At 43.6% G+C, this 26,084-nt stretch overlaps 1 protein-coding gene across 1 annotated transcript in view; it reads right to left on the reverse strand.

Moving 5' to 3' along the window:
• LOC8025011 (diacylglycerol kinase epsilon) overlaps window positions 1–25,534 on the reverse strand; it is a 39,782-nt gene extending 14,248 nt beyond the window's left edge. Inside the window, exons 1-9 of the mRNA XM_029987792.4 lie at window positions 25,369–25,534; window positions 25,086–25,164; window positions 22,356–22,656; window positions 21,470–21,822; window positions 17,077–17,220; window positions 10,107–10,255; window positions 8,426–8,480; window positions 7,830–7,943; window positions 2,391–2,593 (exon numbers count right to left, since the gene is read on the reverse strand). Coding sequence (XP_029843652.2) covers window positions 2,391–2,593; window positions 7,830–7,943; window positions 8,426–8,480; window positions 10,107–10,255; window positions 17,077–17,220; window positions 21,470–21,822; window positions 22,356–22,656; window positions 25,086–25,145 — 1,379 coding nt within the window. The 5' untranslated portion in view covers window positions 25,146–25,164; window positions 25,369–25,534. The remainder of the gene's footprint in view (window positions 1–2,390; window positions 2,594–7,829; window positions 7,944–8,425; window positions 8,481–10,106; window positions 10,256–17,076; window positions 17,221–21,469; window positions 21,823–22,355; window positions 22,657–25,085; window positions 25,165–25,368) is intronic.
• Window positions 25,535–26,084: the final 550 nt, after the last annotated feature.

Raw genomic sequence — 26,084 nt, forward strand, 5'->3', positions numbered from 1 at the left:
ACAGCTTGGCCCTCCCTGCTCTAGATGATGCTAGATGTAAATATGGCATTTTTCAAAATTAACTTTTTTTTTGTAGAAATTGTTTTTTCTGGGTAGTGTCCCCCCTTAACAAAAGTGGTGAGTCAACAGCACCGTTCACAACCTTATGTAAAAACAAAATCACGCAATCGTCTTCTATCGAGCAAAGTACACAACCCAAGTTTTATAAGTAACTGCTCATAGCTGTAGTAACAAATGTGGTCAAAATACCTGTCATAAATTATGACTTTGAAGCATTTTCGGACACGCTCAATAGAGCATGATGCAGTGAGATTAATACAATTCCATACAAAAGAAGAATACTCCAGCTTCCTGAGCAATAGGCAGCAAAATAATCGCTCAGGACAAACAGGCGAAGAAAATTTTCTTGTGAAACGAGATATCACCCCAAGGTTTCTAAAAGAGGCATTACAGATAGTTAAAACAAGGTAATTAAAATTTAAGGATGAATCAAAAAATATTTCGAGATCCCAAATGACGGACACTTGGGTGATAACACTGCCGCCTGCTGTGTAAGAGAATACAAGTGAATCACACTTTCTAGTGAAAAACATTGCTTTTGTTTTTTAATCATTCAGCAAAAGATAATTCTTTGAACACCACTTTGAAATTTCCGATGCGTCCTCCTGAAGAAGTATGCAATCGGAGTGAGATTTTGCACATTGAAACAGTTTGATGTCATCCGCAAGCAAAAGCAATTTAGAATTTTCCACACAAAGTGAAATGTTATTCACAAATATCAAAACTAGAAGTTGACCCACGTTACTTCCTTGGGGTACACCGGAGACAATAAAAAATAATCAGATGTGTATCCCGACAGACAAATATAATTCGTATAGCTTGAAAGATAGCTTTTAAACTAATGGCAGTAAGTCAAGCACAAACCCTAGCTATCTAGCTTAATCAGAAGTGTATTGTGAATAACCTTGTCGAATGCCTTCGTCACATCGAAGTATATTACGTCGACTAGCTCACGGTCGCGAACAAATTGAACGGCATAGTTTAGAAACGAGCATAGATTGGTTTCAACAGACTTGTCTGCCAGGAATCCATGTTGCTCTGGGTTCATTTTATGTCTAAAGTAACTGTACGGACGTTTATGCATTATCATTTCAAAGACTTTGGAAAAAACTGCACAATAATGAAACAGGACGATAGTGTTTTACAATGCTACGACCACCCGCTTTGTGAATTGGAACAGCAACGGAGCGTTTCCAGATAGAAGGAAATAATCCTGAATATAACGATAAATTAAATACTATGTATAACAAGGCAGGAGTCAGCAGTTCAGCACACTCTTTTACAATAAAACTGGGGATTCCATCTGCACCAGCAGACAGCTTCGATTTCATATTACGAATGCTTTCCCTGATTTCAGGTTCGTCAATTGCGATAAAATTAAAAAAATCAGCTGTGTCAGCTGTGTCATGGCACGTTGTGCAACAGTTAGGAACAGATGCTGATGAAAAACATGACTTAGAATGCTCAGCAAACATGTTTGCAATTTCACTTGAATTACATGTAAACCAGAGTTATTTTGCATCGGAACCACGCTACTGTTTTGCTTCTTTTTTTGTCAGTACACATTTTGAAAAGCTCTTACTTAGCTTTGGCATACATACTGGACTCATGCTCGTCTTTTATAAAAAGTAATTTTGCCAAAGCATGACACTCACTAGTAAATTTACTCTGCCACTTCTCTAATCCTGATTTTTTAAAAGGACAGTGATAATGAAGCTTTTGTTGCAAACAACGTCTCAGTTCCTTCGAAAACCAACAAAGGGAACTTGTTTAGTCTAGAAACACGTTTAAGCAGAAAGTTTTTTATCACGCTCGAGACTACTGCAAGAGCCTCAGCAGCTGGATCAGTGCACTTGTCTCTCAGGATTGGCTTAGAGTCATGGCGCTGGAAGTAGTTATACGTATTGAATTGAGACGTTGACACCTAACTCACTGAAAGCACATTCCAATGTTTGCCACCGTAATATTTCAATGGCATCAAGGAACACTCACACTGACCAGTATCACATAGTGTGTAAGCAAAGATGACGACCCTACAACTTTAAAATATTGCACAACTCAAGCTATTAACGAACAAAAAATAAACAATAAATAAATTTCACATTTTACATCGACACTGATGTTTCATTTTGCGTCGATGTCAACAAGGGGAGGAAAGTTTGGGAACCCCTGCTCTAGTAGCCGTAATGCTGCAATGTGCACCAGAGACCCCAGTTTAGTGGCTCCATTGCACTAACCAGCAGTAAAACATGGTGTCGTGTTCCAAGAGGCGACCGCATTCGCTCCGCACAAAGGTGCACAAAGCAAGCCGACTCGTTTGGTCTCCTCACCTCTGGGGCTGTGCCAGTTGCCCGCCTGCGCCCATGTGCCAGGGACGCACCCCGGCACCCCAGCTGGGGATGTTGAGCACCGTGATGGCCTCCAGCTCCTGCAGCCCCACCTCCTCGTTGTCCAGCCAAAGCCTCACCTTCTGGTGCAGGTTCTTGCACTTCTTCTCCAGGATGTCCCTCGTTCCGTACGTGAAGTACAGCAGCTGCACACAAGGTACGAGGGCGAGCTCAACAATCTGCCCTAGGCACTTAGAAAAGGGGCCTCAGAACACCGGTCCACGGAGACAGTAGCAAAAACAAGAATTTCTTTTAGGGGCGAAGCTCCTTAGGGTCTAGCCTTGTCCGTCCAGCTTCCGTACTCACTTCGATCTTGCTGGTGCTCGTGCTCGTGAGCTCACGTGCTCACGAACACGTGAACACGTGCTCGTGTACAACAAAAAAGAATGATGAAAAAAAAAATGTTTGCGCAGTTGACAGGTTTCGAACCTGTGCGGGGAGACCCCAATGGATTTCTAGTCCATCGCCTTAACCACTCGGCCACGACTGCAGGATGAGTAGGGGGCTCCGAGATCTGGTAGTAACTCAAGAGCTGGGGATGTCATGGATGAAACGTTGCATGTAGCCGCTAAACGTCTATGCAGGAGAGGGCGCTGTGGTCAAATGCGTATATAATCGCGCTAAACTTTGCAAGCATTGGCATAACCACGTTCCATACCACGCATTCTCTTTCTGACATGGATGAAAACGAACGAAAGGCTCGGCATGTTGCGGCTCAGCGTCTACGCAGACAAGCACCACCAGAGCTTCGCCCCAACCAACATCATTCACTACGTGGAGATGCGGTCTTTTTTTTTGGGGGGGGGGGGGGGGGGGGCTGAGGTGGCCGGGATGTCCATGACTTGGGTGTGGAGAAAGGGAAGGGGGGCCAAAAGTCGTGTGTATATTAGAGGGTCGGCTGGATTTTGGGGGGGAGAGGGGCTGAGCCCCATAAGCCTCCTTCCTGGCTACGCCACTGTGTGTCGGCCTCCCGACCAGACTACAGCCTGCTTCCAGCAGGCCACTTGCAATCGGGCAAAACTAGATGCGGAAAGGAACGGCACTGCAATGCACACCAAACAAGTGAACAAAGATACCAGAAAGAACGAACAAAAACTGCGTCATAAGGCGGGTCCTCTCAGTGTACAATCTATTAGACATTGTCATCAGCAGCGTCGCCATTCTTGGTCACCTCGCTTCACGTCTGAGTGACTATGTTAAAATTCCTACGCATTCTCATGTATATTGTGCTTAGTGTCCTGCACTGTAACTATTGCAAATTGTCACCATTAGTCGCACCATTCTCATTAGCACAGGAATATATCAAAGTTCCCTAGTGCTTTTATTGGTGCCTAGTGAATCACCTGGATCGCAATTATTATGTAATGTCCTAATCAGCTAAATACTTCATTTCAAAAGAAAGTAATGTATGTACAAATGAACCTCATAGATACGTTTTTCAGACGACTAGGAAAATAAAACATACAATCCGCGAAAACAAAAAAACTTGCGCTCCCCGTTCGGGGAGCGCTAGAGATCAGACAGATAGCAACTTTGTATGTAGTGTATGTCTTCCTATATTTATTTATTTGGTGTTTTCTCATTCATATTTATTTATATACTTTCCGGCCCTTGAGACTGCAACAGATCCAAAGATGAAATGGGATGGAAGTCTAGTCTGAGCAATCACCAAGTCAACAGTTGGATATCAATATTAGAAACATGGAAGCAGGTGCGTCTTCGAAGGTGTTCCAAACCGACTTGGTACACCATGCCAGTAAGCAGCTCTCTAATTTTGCTTACCTCGTAAAACAGTTGTCATATGCCCATGGGTAGAAATGTCAAACATTCGTGAGCATGAGTGGTCAGGTCCAGTCAGTGCAGGAACATGCAAGTTTCACCACTGCACCGGACACACAACAGCACTTTTGTGGACGGCAAAGTGCTGGTGCAGTTTCATTTACACGACTGACGCTTATTTTATGATATCAATCGGATTAAATTTCATTCCCATAATGCTCTCGTTTACGTTTTAGCTGCACCATTTGCTGCTGCCATTATCCCACCCCGTGCTGGTAAGCGCGAGGCTGCCATCAGAGTTATGGGAAGCACACTACACAAAGCAAACTTGATCGCATAGATTAGAAGAGACAACTCGAAATTTTTAAAATGGATTACGCAGTTACGTTACATTTGGTGGCGAAGCTCACGTAACATACCGTAGCGTCGCATCACTTCCTCTTCCATATGGCAGAACGGATGACGTAAAAAATTACAGACCTGTGTCGTTGCTATCTTCCTTTGCTAAGATCTATAAAATTGTTTTATTTAAACGCATTTCAAACTTTTTTAAGCACAAGATAAGCCCTTCACAACACGGCTTCATGCGGGGAAGGTTTGTTGAGACAAATCTGGTGTCTTTTTTAAACTTTGTTTCGCCTACTGTGCGTCAACATGGACAGGTAGACGTTGTATATTTTGATCTCTCTAAGGCTTTTGACCTAGTAGACCATTCGCTCCTTGCACACAAACTAGAATCCTACGGCGTGAGTACCTCCCTTTGTTCCCTATTCCTAGATTATTTGTCTAATAGACACAATTTTGTTTGTGTTCTTGGACATCACTCCCGGCCTTATGTTTCTTCTTCGGGTGTGCCGCAAGGCTCCATACTTAGGCCAATCTTTTTCAATGTTTTTATTAATGATTTGAGCTCGATTGTTATAATATTTACACAATCACTTAACAAAGGGCAACTTCCTAAAGACTGGAAGTTAGCGAAAGTCATCCCCATTCATAAGTCTGGAAACAAAAACGAATTTGCGAACTACAGGCCCATCTCCCTTACCTCAACTTGCTGTAAATTGCTCGAACACATTGTTCTGAACCATGTCTCCACCCACATCGAAAATAATCAAATACTTACTCCATATCAGCACGGTTTCAGACGTCACCTTTCAACAGTGACGCAACTTGTTGAAAGCATTCACGATTTTTCCACTGTCATAAACAATAGAGGACAGGTTGACGCCATATTCATCGATCTGTCAAAAGCCTTCGACAAGGTATCTCACCCAAAGCTATTGTTTAAGCTAGAATCTATACTAGGAGCAGGAAAAATTCTCAGGTGGATTGAAGACTACCTTTCCGATCACTACCAGTACGTAGCACTTAATGCACACTCATCATTCAAAGGCAAAGTTTCATCGGGAGTCCCACAGGGATCAGTACTGGCACCTTTTTTGTTCCTAATATACATAAATGACCTGGTCAAAGATGTGAACGTAAAAATTCGCCTCTTTGCTGATGATTGCATACTTTACTCACAAATAAATAACCCAAATGACCAGATTAACCTAAATAATGCGCTTCAACACATCATAAATTGGTGCCACGACTGGCAGATGGAAATAAATTCGAATAAAACTGTATTTATGACCATAACCAATAAAAGACAACACTACTCCTTTCCTTACCAGATAGGCAATAACCTCTTGGAACAAGTCGGTGAATACAAATACCTCGGCCTCAATATAAGTCAAAATTTACGTTGGGACTCACACATTCACTCCACAACTAATAAAGCTCTAAACAAACTGAGTTTCCTTAAACGAGTCTTAAAATTTGCATCTCCTGCCACTAAATTACTAGCCTACAAAACTTTAATACGTCCTATGCTCGAGTACGCCAACGTCGTCTGGTTTCCCCACACAGTCTCCGGCATCAATAAGATAGAAAAAGTTCAGAGAATGGCCGCGAGGTTTATTTGCAATAAGTATAGTAGGCACGTCTCTCCCTCTGAACTTTGCAGGCAACTGGGTCTCTCCTCTTTAGAAAAAAGAGCAAAAACAGCTAGACTTAAATTTCTATACGAATTAGCCAACGATCATTTCAACCTACCAAAAGAAAATTATCTTATCCATACAAGCAAATGATTAACACGGTACAACCATGGCAAGCTTTACGAGGAAGACTTCGCTCATAATAACTGCTTTAAATTCTCTTTTTTTCCCCGAACCATTAACGAATGGAACCACCTGCCTCAAAACGTTGTTCATTCCTCTTCTATTGAAATCTTCCTCGATTACGTAGATGCCCACTTTTCATCATAAACTAATATTTTATGCTGTTTTTAAAAGTGCAGTGTATCTATTGTATTGAAGTTGTTTACTAATTTTTCATTCGCGACTTCTATATTTGCTTTGAATATTTACCTGCAAATTGTGTGTTGAATATTATTTTTCTGCTTGTAATATCTCAAACTGTACCACCCTACAACAACCCCGAATGGGGTTAGTAGTATTGGAAATAAAATAAAATAAATAAAAAATATTCGGCCGTCTTGCAATATGCAGATGATGTCAAGTTGTTTAGGCAGATCATATCCTTGGAAGACTGTGAAAAACTTATGGAGGATGTTAGGCGTGTGTCCAATTGGTGTCGTCAGAACATGCTAACCCTCAATCCTTCTAAAACAGTTATTATGTCTTTGTCTAGAAAGGTAGAAAAAATTAAATTTTGTTACCAGATTGGCATTGATCCTCTGCGAAGAGTCGAGTGCACGCGTGATTTTGGTGCATACATAGACTCTTCGTTATATTTTACTGTTCATGTTAACAACCTTATAAATGGCTCTTTGCATAAGCTGGGAGTAATTTCTAGAATCATGTGCGAGTTCTCCACATCAACCTGTATTCTTCAGTTATATTTCTCGTCAATCCAGACCAAGTTGGAGTTTTCCTCTGTAGTCTGGAATTGTATTAGTTCTACGAGCGAAGAGATGATTGAAAATGTTCAAAAGCGTTTTTTTCTAATTGTTTACGATTGTTACATTGGTCGTACTGTTTATTATTCTTATGCAAGACTCTTGGAACGATGCAAATGCCCTACTTTGAGTTCCAGACGGCATGAGAGCGATCTTGTTTTCCTGTATAAATGTATTCATGAATTAATTGATTGCCCAGATCTCAGATCTGCTATCAATATTCACGTTCCGAGTCTAGTTTTGCGGGTTTCTCCAACTTTTCATGTTAATCACATCATCCAAACCAGTCCCATGACCCGTATTCAACACTTCTACAATATCCTCAGGGGAGCAGATATTGATGTTTTTAACCCAAATTTTGTAGCTTTTAAGACTTTCGTAACTAACCTGTGAAGATTTTGTTGTGCATCATTACCAAGGCGTCAAGCTGTTCATGAGCATAGAAAATAAACAAATGAATGAATGAATGAATGAATATGTTCGCACAAAGCCTAGAGTGCACGCTATTCATCCAGGGTTGCTTCACTTCGGGTGACCCCCTTGCCCTTGTTCGCAGCAAAGCCGCAAAACCACAAGGGAGCCTGTAAATTCATGAAAAATCATAGCAATCAACAGAAAGAAGAGAGCAAGCGATGCGAGACCTTGTTGAAAAACCTGTGCTTCCAAAGGTACAGCCAGGATTCTCGTGTCTTGTGGAAGTTGAGGGTGACCAGGGCGTCCACGCCGACGGAAGCGTAGTTCGTCATGAACATTTCCTGGAAGCAGAGATCCTAGCCTTCAGTCATAGCCCTTGTGACTACGGTCACAATCAGTTTATGTTCTGTTCACCATAAAAGCTGGTTCACACAATTCTGCTTGGCTTTGATGAACTGTGCTTTGAGTAGACTGAGGGTTTTGCAGTATTTGCGAAATCAAATCTATGCAGTATTTTTGAGAAATGGTCTCTTATGAGATTGTCAGAATTATTTTAAGCCCATGGTGATAGAATGATGCATAAAAGATATGCAAGTCAGAAGTGTCCCAGGGACATTGTAAGCTGTCACAAACAGTCGTAGCGCAGTCGATTGAAGTCGAACGCAAATATGTGAACCAGTTTTGTCTCAAAAGCACCAAGAATATTGCTGGCTAAACTTAAGGCAAAAATGGAACCTTAAGTTTAGGCAACAACATGGTTTCTTTACTTTTGGATAAGCGAATTATGTAAACGTACCCAGAAGAAAAAAATGAAGGGGTTTACCTGACACGGAGGAGCAAAGCCAAGCCGTCTTTGTGGAGATATATGGATTTTCCACCTAGAGAGTCGAGAGTACCTCGGTCACAAAACAAATAGCATACTCAATATTCTGCGACCCTATATGCACCCCTAGAGCCGGACTGATAAATAAAGTATTGTGCAAAATATATTTAACTAAAGTAATATTTTGGGTGAAAACCCACTCGGCGCAAAGAGATAACCCGTGAAAGTGGTTGACATTTCGGCAGTCACTATTTCGACGTCCAACATCAAAATAATTTGATTGTTATTCTGATGTTCGTGACGTCCCTTCCCAAACACGCGAAAACATTTTTTAAACAATTGCACTATTATTTTGTCATCTCCCGTCAAACTTGCCACTACAAACGGACCAAGGTTTGGACTTAGAAGTTTAGAACTGGTAGTGATCAAAAATAGCGATAAAAAAATGATCACCTCGCTTGCATTCGGCATTGCATATTTTTTGGACGAGCATCGTGCAATCAACTGAAGATTTTTCAAGTGATCAGGAATCCAAGATAACTTCAAAGTACAATGTTTGCATGCAACATTAGCTTGGTAGTTCTGTGCTACATGTCATTGAATGCATGATTAGTTTCACGTTACTTATAGAAGATAAAAGGAGTTCTGAATTCTTTCAAAAATCAAGTCATACAAATTGCAGTCGATTGTGCATTTGGTGTCTTGAAATGCGTGTTGAACCGTGACACAAACTGCAAGATGATCATGTTCTGCTCGTTGTGTCGGAAGCTTTGTTGTTCGTTTGCACCGGCGAAGAGGCATCAAGAAGATAGTACTTCCATTTACAAAACATTATTTAGCGGCCCGATCGTCTAGTAGCCACCTAAATATCCACATGAAATGACGAACCAGATGCAAAGCGAGACTGGCAAGATTTTTCAACCATTCGAAGATGCACTCGCACGATTATGAAGGGAGAAAATATAGATTCAAATTTATTTTCAATAAATTCGAACTCACAATTTTTAGGTGCAGAATTGGATTGATGAATGGGCTAATGATGTGCATACCGTGCGTCAAGCGATGCATGACTAATCCCTTAATCCAGTGAATTTGCACCAGATAAAAAGAATAATCACGTATCACCTTTGCAGGACGCACAAACCACACATCAAGCTTTGCCACATTGCATCGGCGCAAGCAGTGGGCTTCATCACTTTGCAGTGGCACGCTAGGAGCAGCAACTGATACAGGAAAGCACGTGGATCTGACACAATCTGCTCACCAACTTTTTTTCTCACTTAAAGTTAGACATTTTTTTGTTACTATTACAGATCAACCATCAATTTTAAAAGATGAGAGCAAAAAAAGAAGATGATGACTAATATATGAACACATATGATAGTACTTCACAGTCATAAAATCCCATGTGAAATAAACTGCTGTGTCAGAGCTGCTTCTTGTCTTATCTATGGGCCCCCAAAGCATCATTGGTCGTTTTGCATTCTTGAAACATACACGTCTTTACCCCAGTCCCTTGAGAAATGCATCAACAAAATTATACTGCATTGTATGGTGGGTATGTAATTAAAAGCTGTGAGAGAGTTTTCACTGGCTCCTGACACGGGGATCTCAAACAACATCAAGCAGAGTGAGGAAAGACCCCGCAAAAGGTATCTCTCCAGCCAGGTTCACATGTTACCTGTCAATTTTCTGTATTCTTGCTCGATTGAGACTGTTCAAGATATCCAGTGCATTGATGTCGGAGGAGCTGTAGCCTTCACCCCAGCCAAACACCCTCGCAAAGTCGTTGCCAGTGCCGAGCGGAAGGACACAGAGTGGAGGAGGTGGCTGTGGTCATAAAGAAAAAAAATTATGTTGCAGTGAAACAATTAAAGGAATTGAGAAAAAGGTCGCAAATCGCTAGCAAGGTAATTTCAGATGACTGCAAAGTATGGTGCCTCGAACGAGCCTTCAGCTGGTGTGTTTAGCGGCCTATGGACCTTTTCATCTTCAATCGCATGGGCGCTGCCATCTTAGGATCGCGTGACGCAGCCGCCGTTAGGTTGCTTCAACTCGTTGCTGCGCTCTGTCCTCTGTGCCTTGGAGAATGCATTGTATTCGTGTTTTTCGTTGCATTTCACCACGGTTTCTTGCCCCACTTCGTAAAGTGTAGTCCAATACTTATATCTATTATCTAATTGCATTACATCATAATGTGTGCAACTTCTGTAGTTAATTTTGTAGTACAAGTTGACAATTTTTACCGTCGGCATATTGAATGCATGTGAGGATGAAGCACAGGAATCAGCACTAGCACTGAGCTACATTGATTGTGTAGACCAGTGGTCTCAAACTCATTTGAGTGTGGGGGCTATTCGCGACTCCAGCGACCTATAGGGGGCGCCACCACCAAACAAACATGGCGGCTGAGTCCAGGTCGCGTCGGCTCGGCCGGGCCGCCTGAATGGGTGGCGCATTCAATTTAACAAATTTTCTTTTGTTGAATGCCCAATTTTATGGGTATTTGAACTGAGACAGTTAAGTGTAGCCGGTGCGCATAAACTTGCCGAGCATAGCTTTGTTTTTCCGTTTTTTTTTTGTTTTTTTTTTTATGTCAAACTTTCGTTTCGGAGACTTTGATCAAAACCGAAACTATGGGCTCCGGAGAAACGGTAATAGACTCTAATTAGTTTTGATCATCTAAGGAAAGCGGCGAGGGCTACAAAATTGTTCCACCGAGAGTAATCTTTAGCTAACTCGCATGCCTCGACCATGCGACTTATCTGTCCGCAAATTGAGCTTTTGTGCCTGTCCGCGTTTCAAGAAACAGCTCCAGTTGTGTGCTCGGTCAAGAACACATGCTGCAGGAAAATTACAAAAATTAAGCAAGCGCTTCTTGAGCCAAGGAGCATGTCAACTCGCTGGCGCTTCACTAAGCAGCTGATACTCGTATTCCAATTCAGGTTTTAGTAGCAATCGACAAGTCATTTTAACGAATATGCGGATTATGTATCATATTACGTACTATGGTCCCACTAAAGCGATATTAGTATATTCTTCGGGTTGAAATATGAACTTAGTTAACTACCTATTATGTGAACTGCTGAATAAAAGTATATTTGACAAACAGAGAGATACTACTTAAACTTAGCCACACGGTTCTAGCCGGTAGAACGGATACGAATGCGGACAAACTGAGGAGAGTCTTCATCGGAGATTCACTCGGACCTCTCTGCATTGAACTTGACTTCGAATCCTGAACGGATAAAATGAGTATTTTTTGTGGCCGGTCAACCTGAGCAATGTAGACGTGTATTGCTGCTGGCTTCGACAGGGGTTATAATATAAATATTGGAGGCGCGATAGATCTTAATGACGTGACAGCTTCTAACTTTGCGAGACGCATCCCCCACCTTTTGAAAGCAGATAATTTCCCTCATTAATCATACGCAGCGAGCAGGTTTTCTGAATCAAGTAATTGCGAAATTAGCCCAACTCCCTTAACGTGGTCTTTTTCGGCGAAAAACCGCCAAGATGAATAGCCAACGCACCGGCCGGCGTTACTGGCTCAAATTAACTTGAAGCTAATCGAGCACAACCAAACTCAAGGAAAGCAGCTATCGAACCTTCCCATTCACTTGACTGCAACATTGGTGTTCTCTCCAGTGAAACACTTCGTCCGTCGACCTCAGTCCACTGTTCTACATCCTTATAAAGAAACCACTTATCAGTTACCAAGCAGTCGTCCCTTTGAATGTGGTTAGAGACAGACGAGAAATCAAAACGTTTTTCCGTGATTCCTCCTCATCCAAAAAATTGAAAGCACGCGACCGTGTGTTGTGGAGTAAACGGGCTTTCAAACACGTGATGGAAAGAAACAATCTATTGAGGCTTCACCACACTAATGAACACTCAGGCAAACTTAAGAAATTTTCGGACCTTCGTCAAATTACATTGCTCGCCCCCGCGCCGACAGCACGTGTCCGCGAAAGCCATCAGAGACGCGGCGAGGCGCGGAGCGACCTGGACCGACTGGTTCCCGGTTTTCCCGCTTGGCGGCGACCGTTTTGCTGGAGTCGCGAATATAGTCCAAACCGGAAAGGTCGAGGCCAATGTGAGACCGGGGGGGGGGGGGGGGGGGGGGGGGGGGTAAAGATTTCAAAGAGAAGAGACCTTGTGCTCCATGCTTTTTGAAAACTCATAATGTTGCCGGTGGCATCTTTTATTTGGATTTTAGAAGAGTTGAAATGACACCATTCCACCAACGTGCTGGCAGTTTTAATAGAACATGAGTGCAAGTACACTGTCATTCCCGTTGCTCAATTCACTTTGGAATTAACCAAGCTGAACATGTCTCTAGTAAAACAATCAGTTAATTTGATAGTTCTTGCTTTCCTGACGTTTTGTATTACAACACTCTGAACAAGTACTTGGGCCTAAATTTCAGATGTTTTTGAAAAAATTCATTTTTTAACTGTGAGGTTTTCGGTTCTACATACTAATTATACACCCTTACGCTAAATTTGATAACCATATGGCAAATAGTTACTGTAAACAACTTAATTTCCGCGGGCTCAAATTTTCGCAAATCGGGCCAAAGATGAAAATTTAAAATTATTCGCGGGTTCTAATTTTCGCGAATCGAGTGTAGTTCCCATAGCGTTCACATATTGCCCGAATTGTTTGCAGGAAGTATTTTTCATGAATTGTACGCAATTCGCAAAATTCGCAAAAAGTAGGTCCTTGCGAAAATTTAGTCATTTACAGTATGTTGATATAAAATCTTTTTAACGGAATGTGAGGCTAGTAACAAAGTTAAGGAGTTCAATGTTTGAATGCATTTTTCTTAGTTCCACTTTTTGCTGCAAATTTATTACAAAGGAATCTTTTGTTCGAAGGTCAACATATTCTGATACCACAATCAAGATGTTTCTGAACTGAAATTTACTGAGGAATGGGGCTATCTACTTTATTTTCTTTTAAGTTGAAGCCCTCAGTGATAGTAAACTATGTTTGCAAAACTTGACTAGGACAGATATGCATCTCATATTTTGAGGTAATAACTCTTCCTGAAGTATTTACATTTGAGTTATTAAAACTAGATAGCCCAAAGTCCCACATCCCCCACTTTATATTCAAGCAGTCAAAATGGTGATTTAATAGCTTCATTTGCATATCATAGATTTCTTAACGAAGACTGACACATCATCTTATGCAGGTATGTAAATTTGTCCTAGAGAGCTGAAAGTTTGCACAATACACCTACATCTGATGCTAAATCTCCCCTGCAAATTTCATTCCAATCCCTTGAGTAGTTCAGAAGTTCAGCCTCTAGCCAGTGTCCCCCCTTAATGGTGATATTTTTTTTTAATGCGAGAATCTTGAGCTCGTAGCTTTATCTTGGGCAGTTGCTCCTGCTAAACGAGAATTTGAGCAGCCGAGATGCATTTTTCAGCAAACAGCTCGCGCTTGCAGCGGAGTTGTACAATACATAAAGCTGCATGGGAAGCAAAATATAAAGCAAAACAAAGGGCAAATGAATAAAGGTAAGTATGAACTATGTGAATACGTTAAAAGATCAGAGCTACTTTTCAAGCAAAAACGTATCAACGAGATGAGATCACTATGGGTATGGCGCATGCCATTTCCAGCACCTGAGACATGGAAATCGGGACTCGTACTTGTTGCCTGTGGGCCACATGCGGCCCGCGGGCCGCGTGTTTGAGACCTCTGATGTAGATGAATATGACAGTGCAAGGGATCAAAGGTGAATTACCTATAACAACTAAGGTTTGGTTACTATAGTGGCGTAACCTTTGCAATTAGGAGTGCATATATTTATGACTGCACATTTAGGATTGGAAGGTGTCAAGAATAGTCAGCGAAGACCGAGTGTGTTTTCTAAAAAGCACCATCCTTTGCATTTATAACAGATTGAAAACAATTCCTATTGATTATGTGGAGAGCCTGTGGTGGAGATAGGCAAGGAACATTAAACTTGCATTTTATTTGTTGCTAGGAATAATGATATGTCAATATCAGGCGATTTCTTTGTTCATAATATTGCCGCGCACGGAGCTGAGCAAGCAACGCTCGGTCACGGACTTCTAGAAGATTCGCGTTTATTCGTACTCGGGACGTAACTTTAATCATTTCGTCCTGCTTTCTTGTTCTCAAAAGAGCCTGTCCATTCTCACCCCGAATGCGCTACGCTCAAACCTTCTGGGCTGGATTTTCTAGACACTGATGCGCACTATAGTCCGTTGCAACCTAAGAACAAAGGGTGAGGGTAAGACAAGCCGGGGAAGAGGAAGCAGACGGAACGCTGGAGAAGAGAGAAGGAAACCTTCTCTCTTTAGCGTTCAGTCTGCTTCCTCCTCCCCGACCCGTCTTACCCTCGGCCTTCCTTCTTAGGTTGCAACGGACTATAGGTAAGGAGCTGCGCGGGACCTAGTGGAGTCAGTCTCGCTCTCGTTCCCTGTTTTGCCACCAAATTACTGCTGTCTCGAAGCTCATCCTTTATTTTGCTTGGCACAAGTTCGCCAATTAAACCTTTATTTTCAGTTCATTATTTATTGTCTCTTCACCTTACTGCGTGACATTTCTGGTGGAGGTGCAGGGGAACAATCCTTTACCTCTCGCAGAAATGCGAAGGAGTAAGGAAAAGAGACAACAAATAATGAACTGAAAAGAAAGGTTTAATCGGCGAACTTGTGCAAAACAAAATAAAGAACAAGCGTCGAGACAACAGAAAAGCAGGTAACGGTTTAGTGGCATAACAGGAAGCAAGAGTGCGAGTGACTCAACAAGGTCCAGCGCAGCTCCTTATCTAGTGGGCATCAGCATCTCGAAAATTCAGCCCAGAAGGTTTTCGCGTCACGCGTTTGGGGTGGGAATGAACAGGCTCTTTCAAGAACAAGAAAGCAGGCTGAAATTAAAAAAAAATATGTCCCGAGCAAGAATAAACGCTAATATCCTACAGGTCCGTGATCGAGCGTTGCTTCCTCGGCCCTGCATCCAGAACTATACCTCCCTTTAAAAGCGCATCGTCCCGATGTAACGCAAAAGAAAAACAAAAATTGCTGATAAAAGAAATATACGGTGAGAATATCCCGTCTACATGTATTTGACGTGCTCAATTGTTTTTGCGATATAAAAATTTGGTTGGTCAGTTTACATATGCATTTTAAGAAACTGTATAACGTGCTCCGTCCCATTTCGGCAGTCTTCCAGGTGATTTATTGACTGTCTTTAGATAACGAGTTCAATTTACTTAATTTATTTGAACACAATGCTTGGGACTTCCTGCACCAGAAACTGTCACAGACAGCTTAAGGGTTCAGAGCTTTAGAATAGTGTACGCAAAATCTTCGAATATGCGAAGAAATAGAGTCATTTCAATGTGTACGTCTAAAACGCTGTTTGGGTCCAAACAGCGCCTAGCATTAGACTTCAGCCAACTTTTCAAGATACTTGTCCCATGCCCCTTTATTTTATTTAGCCAATTTTACTGGAGTCAAATGTCAGGCCTACCACCATAAGCAAATGTTCATATAAAAAATAGATTATCTTCTACGGCCAATATCGTAAACTGCTGCTCACAAGCACTTGAACAGGGCTAATAATTGAACAAATTTCCAACTTGGCCTAGGTCACACTGTTCAAATATTTTAAAAGTATTTAAATAGTTATAAATAAAAGAGGCTCAGGTAATATTCCTTGTTTTTATCAATTTTCCGCATCGTTGTACAAAACCTTTTTTAGTCCACGAACTTCACTAAAAGTCGGGCATCCATGAAAACAAAACACTCAGTAATAAACTCGCGAGTTCATTCGGTCATCCCGATTTGGCCCACTGCACCTAGCTGTCGACCTGCTTCTTCGCATTCTTGTATCAGTCCCTTCATTGGTTTATTTTTCCAGAAACTTGCATCGTCGAGTACGGCCGGAGACGATGGCAATTTTCCCCGCACATTGGTTAGGTCGATTCGCCGCCGACCATAATCGGATGCATCATAGGCGTTCGTAAAAAAAGCCCACAATTTAGGCTCGAAAGCACCTCATAGCCCTTGGAGTAGCTCAGTACCACCATTGCACTGGTAGCCTGCTATAAGGGGAAACATTTTATCGCCAAATTAAGCAAAAATGGCATAAAACGGCAACAGCACCGCAAGAATGTTGAAACCGAAACCAACCAAATCAAAGCAACCCAATGGCGGCGAGTGCACCGGCGCCCTCTATCCACCAGCCGAGACAAAAAGGTCCACACCACCCGTGTGTCGTAAGTGGTCCCAAAGCGACGACAAACGACGTCGCAGCAGCGGCCATGCCGCACAGCTAGACGTCACAATCCCGGCGGTCAGCTGCAGAAGTTGAAACAAAAAGCACGAGCAAAACGCAAGCACTGCAGCCGTCGTTGCAACTCCTGGCTGCCGACATTCCGTGGATTGTCAAGCTGGTGAGCGACCGGCAGTGAAACAGGCGTCTGCCACACTCGCCACCGGTGCCTCAACACCCCGGGATGTCGTGGCCGGCGGCAATGTGATACTTCTACAACGTCGTCGGGCGGTAATCGATAAACTATTTTTTACGGCGCGGTAAACAGACCGGTTGGAGATGCTTTGTAGGCACCGCACTGCAAAGTAGCGGAGGCGAAGAAGAGAACCCACCTGAAGTTTCAGCTTGTCCATTGCGGTGAAGACCCAGTTGACGGTCCCATCTCCTCCAGCCACCAAGACGCGGCACACGTGGTCCTGGATCAGGTGGCACCACTCCAACGCCGATTCCGGTGGGAGTTCGTCTAAGTCAATCACCTAAAAGACGGGAAAAAAGTTTTGCGCAACGCTCGCAGGACGTGATGCATTTAGGAGGCGGCAACCGTGCCGCTGGTTTGACGACATGACAACGACAACATTGCGCCGTCGTACGACAATCTAATGCTGAAACGACGTTGCATTGGTTTGAAGCCAACGCGTTGTTGATGAATAAACGATTTCAAGATAGCGACGTGTTTCCCCACCGAAATTCGCAGGGAAACTGAATGGATGCATGGGTCGCGTGACGTAACTTTTTCCGCTAAATTTAGCGGGGAACCTGAATTTGTCTGTAGGTCCTGTGATGTCAGCTGATGTGACGTCAATTTTCCCGCCATATTTTGCGGGTAAACTGAATTGGTGCAGTGGTCACGTGGCATAAATTTTTCCACTAAATTTAGTGGGGAACCTAAAGTTGCCTGTAGGTCCCGTGACGTCAAGTCCCGTGACATCAATATTCCCGCCAAACTTGGCGAGGACACAAAATAGATATTTTCCCTAATTGAAGCGCCTCTAATTGAATTCTGCGTACAAGCTGACCACTTAGTTTTGGTTTCAGTTTCAGATTTTGTCATGATCATTGCGTCGTGACGGAATACGCTGCTTGCGTTTCCATTGCTGCGACTTCCTACAAGTGTACGATTCTGTAGGCATTGCCGAGAGATACCAAAAAAACACTTGACACTGTATTTGTGGTTCCCATGTGCCGGATTTTGGGCAAAGGTAGGCAAATGTAGAACGATGGGTTGCAACGTCCCTGCTGGTGCCCCTATCATGCAAGCACGTTTACATGCAAGTGAAGAAAAGTTACGCAGGCTCGGAAGTTTACGTGCTTGGCTGCAGAAGTACAGGCAGTGGCTGTCTGATCGAAACAAAAACCATGCCACTCCTCTCCATGGCCATAACTGGTTCCCAGCGTGCAACATGCACAGCCTTGCATGGGGGGATTTTTGAAAGTGGCCTACTGGTACATAGGTCATGTGATGTGAATTATTCCGCCAAATTTAGCTGAAAAACTGAATTAATACATAAGTCTCACTGACGTAAATTTTTCCGCTAAATTTAGCGGGGAAGCTGAATTTGTCTGTAGGTCCCGTGACGTCAGGTCACGTGTCATTAATTTTTCTGCCAAATTTAGAAAGAGAACTTTTTGTTTATGCTTGCACCGTTGCGAAATCGGGGAATAAGCCACTAACAGCTACCACTGTAAAACAAAAAAAGAAAGAAATGCTGAACACTAGGCACATACATATTCTAGAAATGTCATTCTGAATGCCAGTTGTGGATGAGCTACTAATTAAACGGTTAACGCTCGAATCTAGCTTCGTTCATAAGTCGCCCGTCAATAGCCGAATGGGTCAACGCGCCGCGGCTCGGAGCGCGTGGAGGGAAAGTTTGCACTCGTAGAACCCGGGGACTTGTGGTTTGATCCCCAAACCCGCCCATTTCAATCAGTACGAGCATTGCACCAGTGTGCAATCGTGTATCACTACTGCATGATGCAAGTTAAAGACCACGGGCTAGTTACGTTACTTCACCGGCTAAATTTCTCATGTACAGCCGAGACACCATATGTCTTTTGGGACAGGCTAATTTCCTGCTGTCTAAACATAGATGAAAAAAAAAAAAGATAGACAGTGTGCGCAGCTGAGTACAGTTATAGATGTTTTGTGTGTTCTGGTGCAAGATGTGTCACCATAATTAAATTCTGACTGCATCCAAAGTTTGTTTGTTTTGTTTACAGCAGTACTCTCCATGCTGGTAACAAAGAATATGTTATAACTTCAATGTGATCATACAGCAACTGGCTTCTACGGTAATCCAACTGGTGTAATTAGTAGTTAAATATGGACACTTTGGCGTGCCCCACAATGCAGAAGTCTGAGATAATTTGAGATGCCTGGAAACAATATGAAAAACACCTCTAATCTACACTATTTACTCACTCTCCCAGGTTAGTGAATTATCGAGCTGCGTCAGAGTGCAGAGCCCTCGAGAGTCACTCATTGCAATGCACGAAATGAGATAAGACAATAAGAAAGGGTATAAACTGGATGGAATATTTGTTTACAGAAAAATCATATTCATGTTAACAAACAGGCATAGTGTTTTGTATGTCTAGCTGAGATGGCATTTTTGCACTTAAGAGGATATTGCAGCTCCCAAGCTCTATGCAATTATAGTGGCGACTTTTTGGCCTTTTTTCTCAGCAACCACCAAATGGGTTGACTTGGGAATGGTTTTATCAGAAAGATAATAAAAAACTGAGCAATATTGTGAAGCTACATTTCCCGATCTTAAAAATTAAAATTTTTTACGGGAACCTAAAATTGCTAAGCCCTTTCTCGATCCGTTCTTCATGAACATTTTAAAAAATAAGCCTGGGCCTAAATACAAATTCAGGTGCCACAATATTGAAATCCAGGACTTTTTGAATATTTCTCTAACAAGATCTTTTTCCCAGAGATTCTCATTGTGATATATTTTAACCAAGTTTGTAGCCCATCAAAATATCACAAATCCAGCTGTCTGCTGGCGTCATCTATGCTATGCGTGTGTCGGCAATACTTCCTCTTGAAGTTGTGCAATGTGTTATAGCACCCAGGATTACTTGCGTCTTCAAGGTCGTTCAGTTCAGTCGGGATTTTGAGGGGGAACGCCTCCCAAAAAGCAAGGGTGTTTTTTTGTTGTTTTTTTTGTTGGGTAAGATTTTGCGTGTAGCGCGTGTCTGATTAGTCAGTTGTCAACCGCCCGAGCGCGTCATTAAGAGGATGTTTCATTCTTTGTTGGTGCTTTGGGTCATGAAAATAGGGGTGAAAGACTTTGCGCTTCAAGCGGTCCTTGCGTGAGGGCTGAAGTTAGCAACTGCAGGCAGACAAAAGCTACCGAAGCGTCAGAAAGTCTATACTGTCTTACCATGTTTTGTAGCGTTAGTTACACTGGCCGAGGTTAAGCAGTTTCGCATGGCCCTGATAATGAGCCGTGCTCATTATGCGGAGCACGAGGCGGCAGTGCTACGCATAATGAGCACGGCTCGCATAATGAGCACTCATTATGAGAGTCACGCGAAGCCACCGCCGCGCCTGCCTCGCCCACCTCACCGGTCTGCGCATTCCAGAGGAGTGACGTCATAGCCGCGGCAGACGCACTAGAGCTGCCGCGTGCCCAGCTGTCCGCCTCCATTGCGCAGCAAGTCTGACACTGAACCGGAGCCACTTGGTAGCGCCTCTCATTTTGTGCACATAAGCTCACGCTACGTATATCTTGGCATAGCCGAGCTAAGCCACCGCAATTTTTCTGTTCAAGGTAGGAGAGGGGATTTGATCTGGCGATTTCAAATGTTCTGCAGGGATGCACTTAAAATGTTTACTTATTTTAAATGCGGAAGAAACATTTGTTACTTCGTCGATTTTGTTTTAATTTCAACATTCGCTTTGCATATCAACATGTGGAGGCTGATTTCTGCCGTAATAAAACAAATATTGCAAAAATTAATTCATTGAGGCTAAAAACAGAACAAGCTTTTTGGTAGAAGGTGTCACATGTTGCTATTTGGAAGTTGTGTAAGTCTCGGGCAGAAGATTCTTTGTTCGACACCAACCAACACACTCTTGATTCAGTATTTTATGAAATAGGGGCGAATGTTTTAGACAAGAACCCAGACAGTTTTTATTGTGGTGCTCGTCGACGAGAAGCTCACCGGTAAAATGCTCACTGCAAAACCAAGAAATTCGGAGAAAAGCTCATTTACAAAATATTTCATTCAATACTATTTCAAATTTAACATTCTCGGCATTGGTCGCACTGCGGTCTTTATATTCAAAAACTCACGTCCGCACTTTGCTTATTGCTGGGGCTGCGCTTTTGCATGCTCGTATATTTGCAAAACGGAGTGTCCTCGTTCAGCCCGAGAAGAATAGCTTACTTTTTATGAAAAATGGTGAAGAGGCAGACTTTTAATTTGGAAATAGCACTATATCGCATAAGCAGATGAGTGGAAAGGCTCCTCCCCAGTGCTATCTGGATTCTGCAAAAGTTCCTATCGGAGATGAAATTTTACTGCAATATGTATGTCAAATTCACAAGACTTCTCCAAAGATAATAACAATGGACAGTAATGCATTGTTCTGCGAAAAAGCAGGTGAGTGGGGATCTTTTCATAAATGCTAAAAATACTACGGTCATGGATTTACATTTCAAGCCGACTTTCGAGAAATGTAAGAATTGCGAATTGCGAGCCGAGACTCACCTGCGCAGGATTGAGGATGCCCCGGAAGACGCTCAGGATGACCTCCCCGTCGTTGTTGCCGCTCTTGCGGTTGGCCACCACGATGAGCGGGTTCCAGGGGTCGAAGGGCGGCCGGGCCACCTCCTTGACCACCAGGTGGCGCCGCCCCTTCCAGCCCACCATGCGCAGGCGAACGCAGAAGGGCGGCACCACAAAGGCCCGGTGGCTGCCCAGGTCGCACACATTACCAAGCTGATCCGCGCACTTAGTGTGGACGGTGCGCTGGCACCAGCAGCACCGGAAGTCCACCAGGGCTGCCTCCAGGCCGCACAGCTTCTCACACACGGTGCACAGGCTGTTTGGCGACGTGTTGCCTGCAGAAAGGTGAACCGTCGTCATGGAGGTGGGAAGCTTCTGGAGGCGACATGAGGGCCACCAGGGGTGAAGCCGGAAGCGTGGAGAGACACATCCCCAACGATGACCAAAAACAAGAGACACTATTGGACGAAAAGGAAAGCTGACTGGGCACCAACAGCTGTTTTGGTCACCCTCGGGTCGCCTCCAGAAGCTTTCTACTTCCAGGACCATGGCATACCTTTGACGACTTGTCGAGAGTAGATGTTTTCTATCGTACATCCTCACATATTAGATACAAGTGCTGCGTCAGCGTTCTGCTGAAACTAGCATTCAATCGGAGCTTTATTGACCAAGCACAATCCCCAGCTGAACGCTGACACAGCATTTGGCTATGCAAGCTGAGAGCTACGTCAGAAACACAAACAAATTATTCATGTCGTTGTCGTCCCCGTGGATGTAGTTCTCAGCCGCTATGGACACAACGGCTAGATCTCTTCTCTGACATGCTTGAAGAATTGAGAGAAACAAGAGAAACATCTATTTAACCAACCTTTTACCCAATGGTGCTTGATCGCAGACCCAGTGCAGGAGAGGATTTTGCAGAGCACTGACTTGTCGGCTGCACTACGACAACCGTGGTCGACGCAGATACCGCACGAGTCGCAGAAGAGCCCATCCACGATCAGGTTCTCGCATATGCTGCAGTAGCCGGTGCGACTGAGAATGTCCGTCACGGACCAACGGTGACCTTTGGAGATATCTCGTGCTGGAATCTCGTAGACAGGAGGCTTCTTAAAGCACCTCCAGATGAGGAAAATTATGAAGAGAAACATGCCCAGGTAGACGGTTATCTGAAAACACAACGAAAATGTTTACTACACTTGAAAAAATGAAAGCCGTTTACAACTCCCTGTAACGCCGAATTAGAGCGCAGCTCTTGAGGAGGAGGAGGGAAGGGTACTGAGGGGGTGGGTCAAGTGACCTCGGGTGGCGGGGGGGTCACGTGACCTTGTGGGAGTCACGTGACCTTGGGACGTCACGTGACGTCGGGGGGTCACGTGACCTGGGGCCACGTGACAATGCCGATGACGTCATCAGTGACGTCACTGATGACGCCATCAGTGATGATGATGATGACGATGCGGATGCCGGTGACGTCATCAGTGATGATGACGATGACGATGCGGATGCCGGTGACGTAATCAGCGACGTCACTGATGACGTCATCAGTGGCTATGACGTCAACGGGGGGTCACGTGACCTGGGGGTATCCCCAGGCCACGTGACCCCAGGGGCAGTCACGTGACCTGGGTAACTATCGTGACCCTCGTGAGGGTAACCCTGTAACCCTTGTGAGGGCAACTCTCGTGACCCTCGTGAGGGTAACTCTCATGACCCTCGTGAGGGTAACTCTCGTGACCCTCGTGAGGGTAACTCTCGTGAGGGTAACTCTCATAACCCTCGTGACCCTCGTGAGGGTAACCCTCGTGAAGGTTACCCTCATGAGGGTTACTAACCCTCGTAACCCTCGTGAGGGTTACGAGGGTAAGTAACCCTTGTGAGGGTAACTCTCGTGAAGGTAACCCTTTTGAGGGTAAGTAACCCTCGTGGCCCTCGTGATCCTCGTGAGGGTAACCCTCATGAGATTAACCCTCGTAACCCTCGTAACCCTCACGAGGGTTACGAGGGTTGCGGTTACGCCGACGCCGACGCCGCTCAAGCCGGGAACGGGCCCCTAAGAGCTGCGCTCTAAAAGAAGGTTGATTGCTGCCACGTAGAACTGATGACACACGGCAATTCACAAAAACGTAGCATGACAAGCACGAGACTAAGGAATCGGAAGGACAAATAGAGGCAATGACTCCAGTGGGACGTCTCTGCCTGTCCTTTATGTGCCAACGTTTTGTTTGACTATTAAGTGGAAGCAAAGCCAAAGCTTCAAACTCAAGCATGTGCCTTGAACAACACTTGCACTGCACAAGCACGCAGGCTTACCAGAGACACTGAGAGCTCAGAGCTCACTCTTGTGGCGTTTGCTACGCTCATGCTTAAAGTGAAATAGAGTATAGTCTCCGAGTTACGTATATGAATTGCAGGCTTGTCAACTTGTTGATGCTTAAAAAAAAATCCTTTCAGTGGGATTGCCACATTTTTATGGGTAGTTCTTTCACTAACAAGTGCTGAAGAAATGTTGAACAAAGGAGATATGCTATGTTTCTATATTTTTTTAGCTACTTTTCTTAGGATGCTAACAGTCAGTTAACGCCCTTTCCCTCTTTAACCATCTTCTCAAAACAGAGAGGATAGGATGCTTTCTCCCCCTTCTGTCAGAGTTTCTTTTTTTCCCCTCCCTCCCTCACTAGACCAATGGTTCAGGGGAAGTGTTTCGGCATGCAGAACTTGAGTTTGAATGCCAGCACTAGAAAAACAACATGAGTGTGAGGTAGATTATCTGATGAGATAAATGCTCGTAAATTCTGGCTTTTGCCAGTCAACTGATGCTTGAAACAGCAGTTTGGTAACATATGATAAGTAAAAGTGGAGGTTTGCCTATATTCGTCCTTTACTGATACCTTCCCCAGTGTGTGGAAGTTTGTCTCCATCCTTTTTTTGTTACCTCCCTCAATAATTTGTTTGTTTTTCATCAACATAGATGGGTCAAGGAAAACGACTAAAAATGTAGCTTGGCGAGCCCTCAATCTCTATAATCTGTGGATTGGTCCTTTTCTGTTACCTTCCTCAATGTGTAAAAGGTTCTTTTTTTTTTTTATGTTTGTAGGCTGTTGTTGTCTCTGCCCTTTCTAGTCAAGTTTGTGTTTCTGAGAGAAGTTTCTGTCGGGTCGTCTTTTTCTGCTACCTTCCTCAATGCATGGAGGTATGTCCATTTTTCTTTGTCCATTTTTACTACCCAATGCATGGAGCCTTGTGTCTGCCCGTCCCCTTTTATTATCTCCTCAATCTAAAACACCGCACACTAGGACGTGAAGCAGCAGCTTTAGCGAGACATACTTCGATAACATATGCACTGTTTCGGTCAAGAATTAAGTTTTTAGTTAAACGCTCTTCAAGGTGTGAACTACGTTTCATTAAAACGTATTTCATACAAACAGGAAGGGTGAACAAACTGACGACCAAACGACATCGTATATCTAAAGCTCCTTATGCAACATGTGCTAAGTGCGTAACGAATCGCGCACACTTCCGTGTGAGACGGGAAAAAAAAAGGAGGTATTAGTGCTGAAACTGCAAGCGTTAGGTGAGGATGAATGCCAAAACAAACCTCTGATAATCTTGCAAACCCTTCAACAGACAGCAACGCCACAGAAAGAGGTAACAGCATAATTCTCAAGCTTCGGCACCTAGAAACACAACGAGCAATCCATTAGGCAGGCTGGTCAGGAACTGGTTACAATCTTCCGAGCTACCAAACATTGTTGCGGAACCGGTATCGAGATGGAATGACCTGACGATTCCGCAACAACATGCAAAAAAGGCGGTTAGGGGTGAACTCGAAATTTTCATTCCTTTTTAATACAGCCGTTAGGCAGGTCTACAATACTTACGGGCAGCGATGGGCAGCCGCTGCCTCCGAAATCAAATTTAAAGGTCCGATTCCAGACTCACACAGGGTGTGACATGGAACAGCACCGACAATCACAGGCGAACACGGATAACGGTAAGTTGAAATCTCAAAATCGTGAGGGTCATGCCAGCTACCATTTCAAGACAGGCGGCCGCCATTTTAAATAATGCGAAAACACCTGGTTGCGCCACCTGGCTACCAGGCCCCTTGGTAACTCATACCCAAACCGAAACTAAATCTCTAACCTCTGAAACGTGTACTTTTTTAAAAATTATTACAGCGTTTGCATACCGCATTATTACTTGGATTTCAACATACAATATGGGCGTCAATAAAATGCGCCAACAAACAGATAGATACTAATTTACACTGTCGATTGTATCAAGTTTTGTATTACGTCTGGGTCTGACTCATTGAAACAGCGTAATAAACAAGGTTTAATCATACTAAGAGCTGGGATTAGTCTAGCGAGCTTGCGCTACGAATAAAAATATACGTCTAATGTTCCTAACGTGCCGCCTTCCATATACCCTGCTTGAATTGTTGATACTTCGCCAGGTGCGGCTACTGGGCAAAGCAAGCCTAGCGTAGGAACTGACTGAACATGATCGATGTTCGTAAAAAAGTACTTTTGTCCCCATTTTTCTTATAGTTCTGCGTGTATTGCATTCATTTCCTCTTGTACCATACGTACTC

Source organism: Ixodes scapularis, unplaced genomic scaffold (genome assembly GCF_016920785.2).
Source record: "Ixodes scapularis isolate PalLabHiFi unplaced genomic scaffold, ASM1692078v2 PGA_scaffold5__190_contigs__length_132052651, whole genome shotgun sequence".
In the NCBI taxonomy this organism is placed as follows: Eukaryota; Metazoa; Arthropoda; class Arachnida; order Ixodida; family Ixodidae; genus Ixodes; species Ixodes scapularis.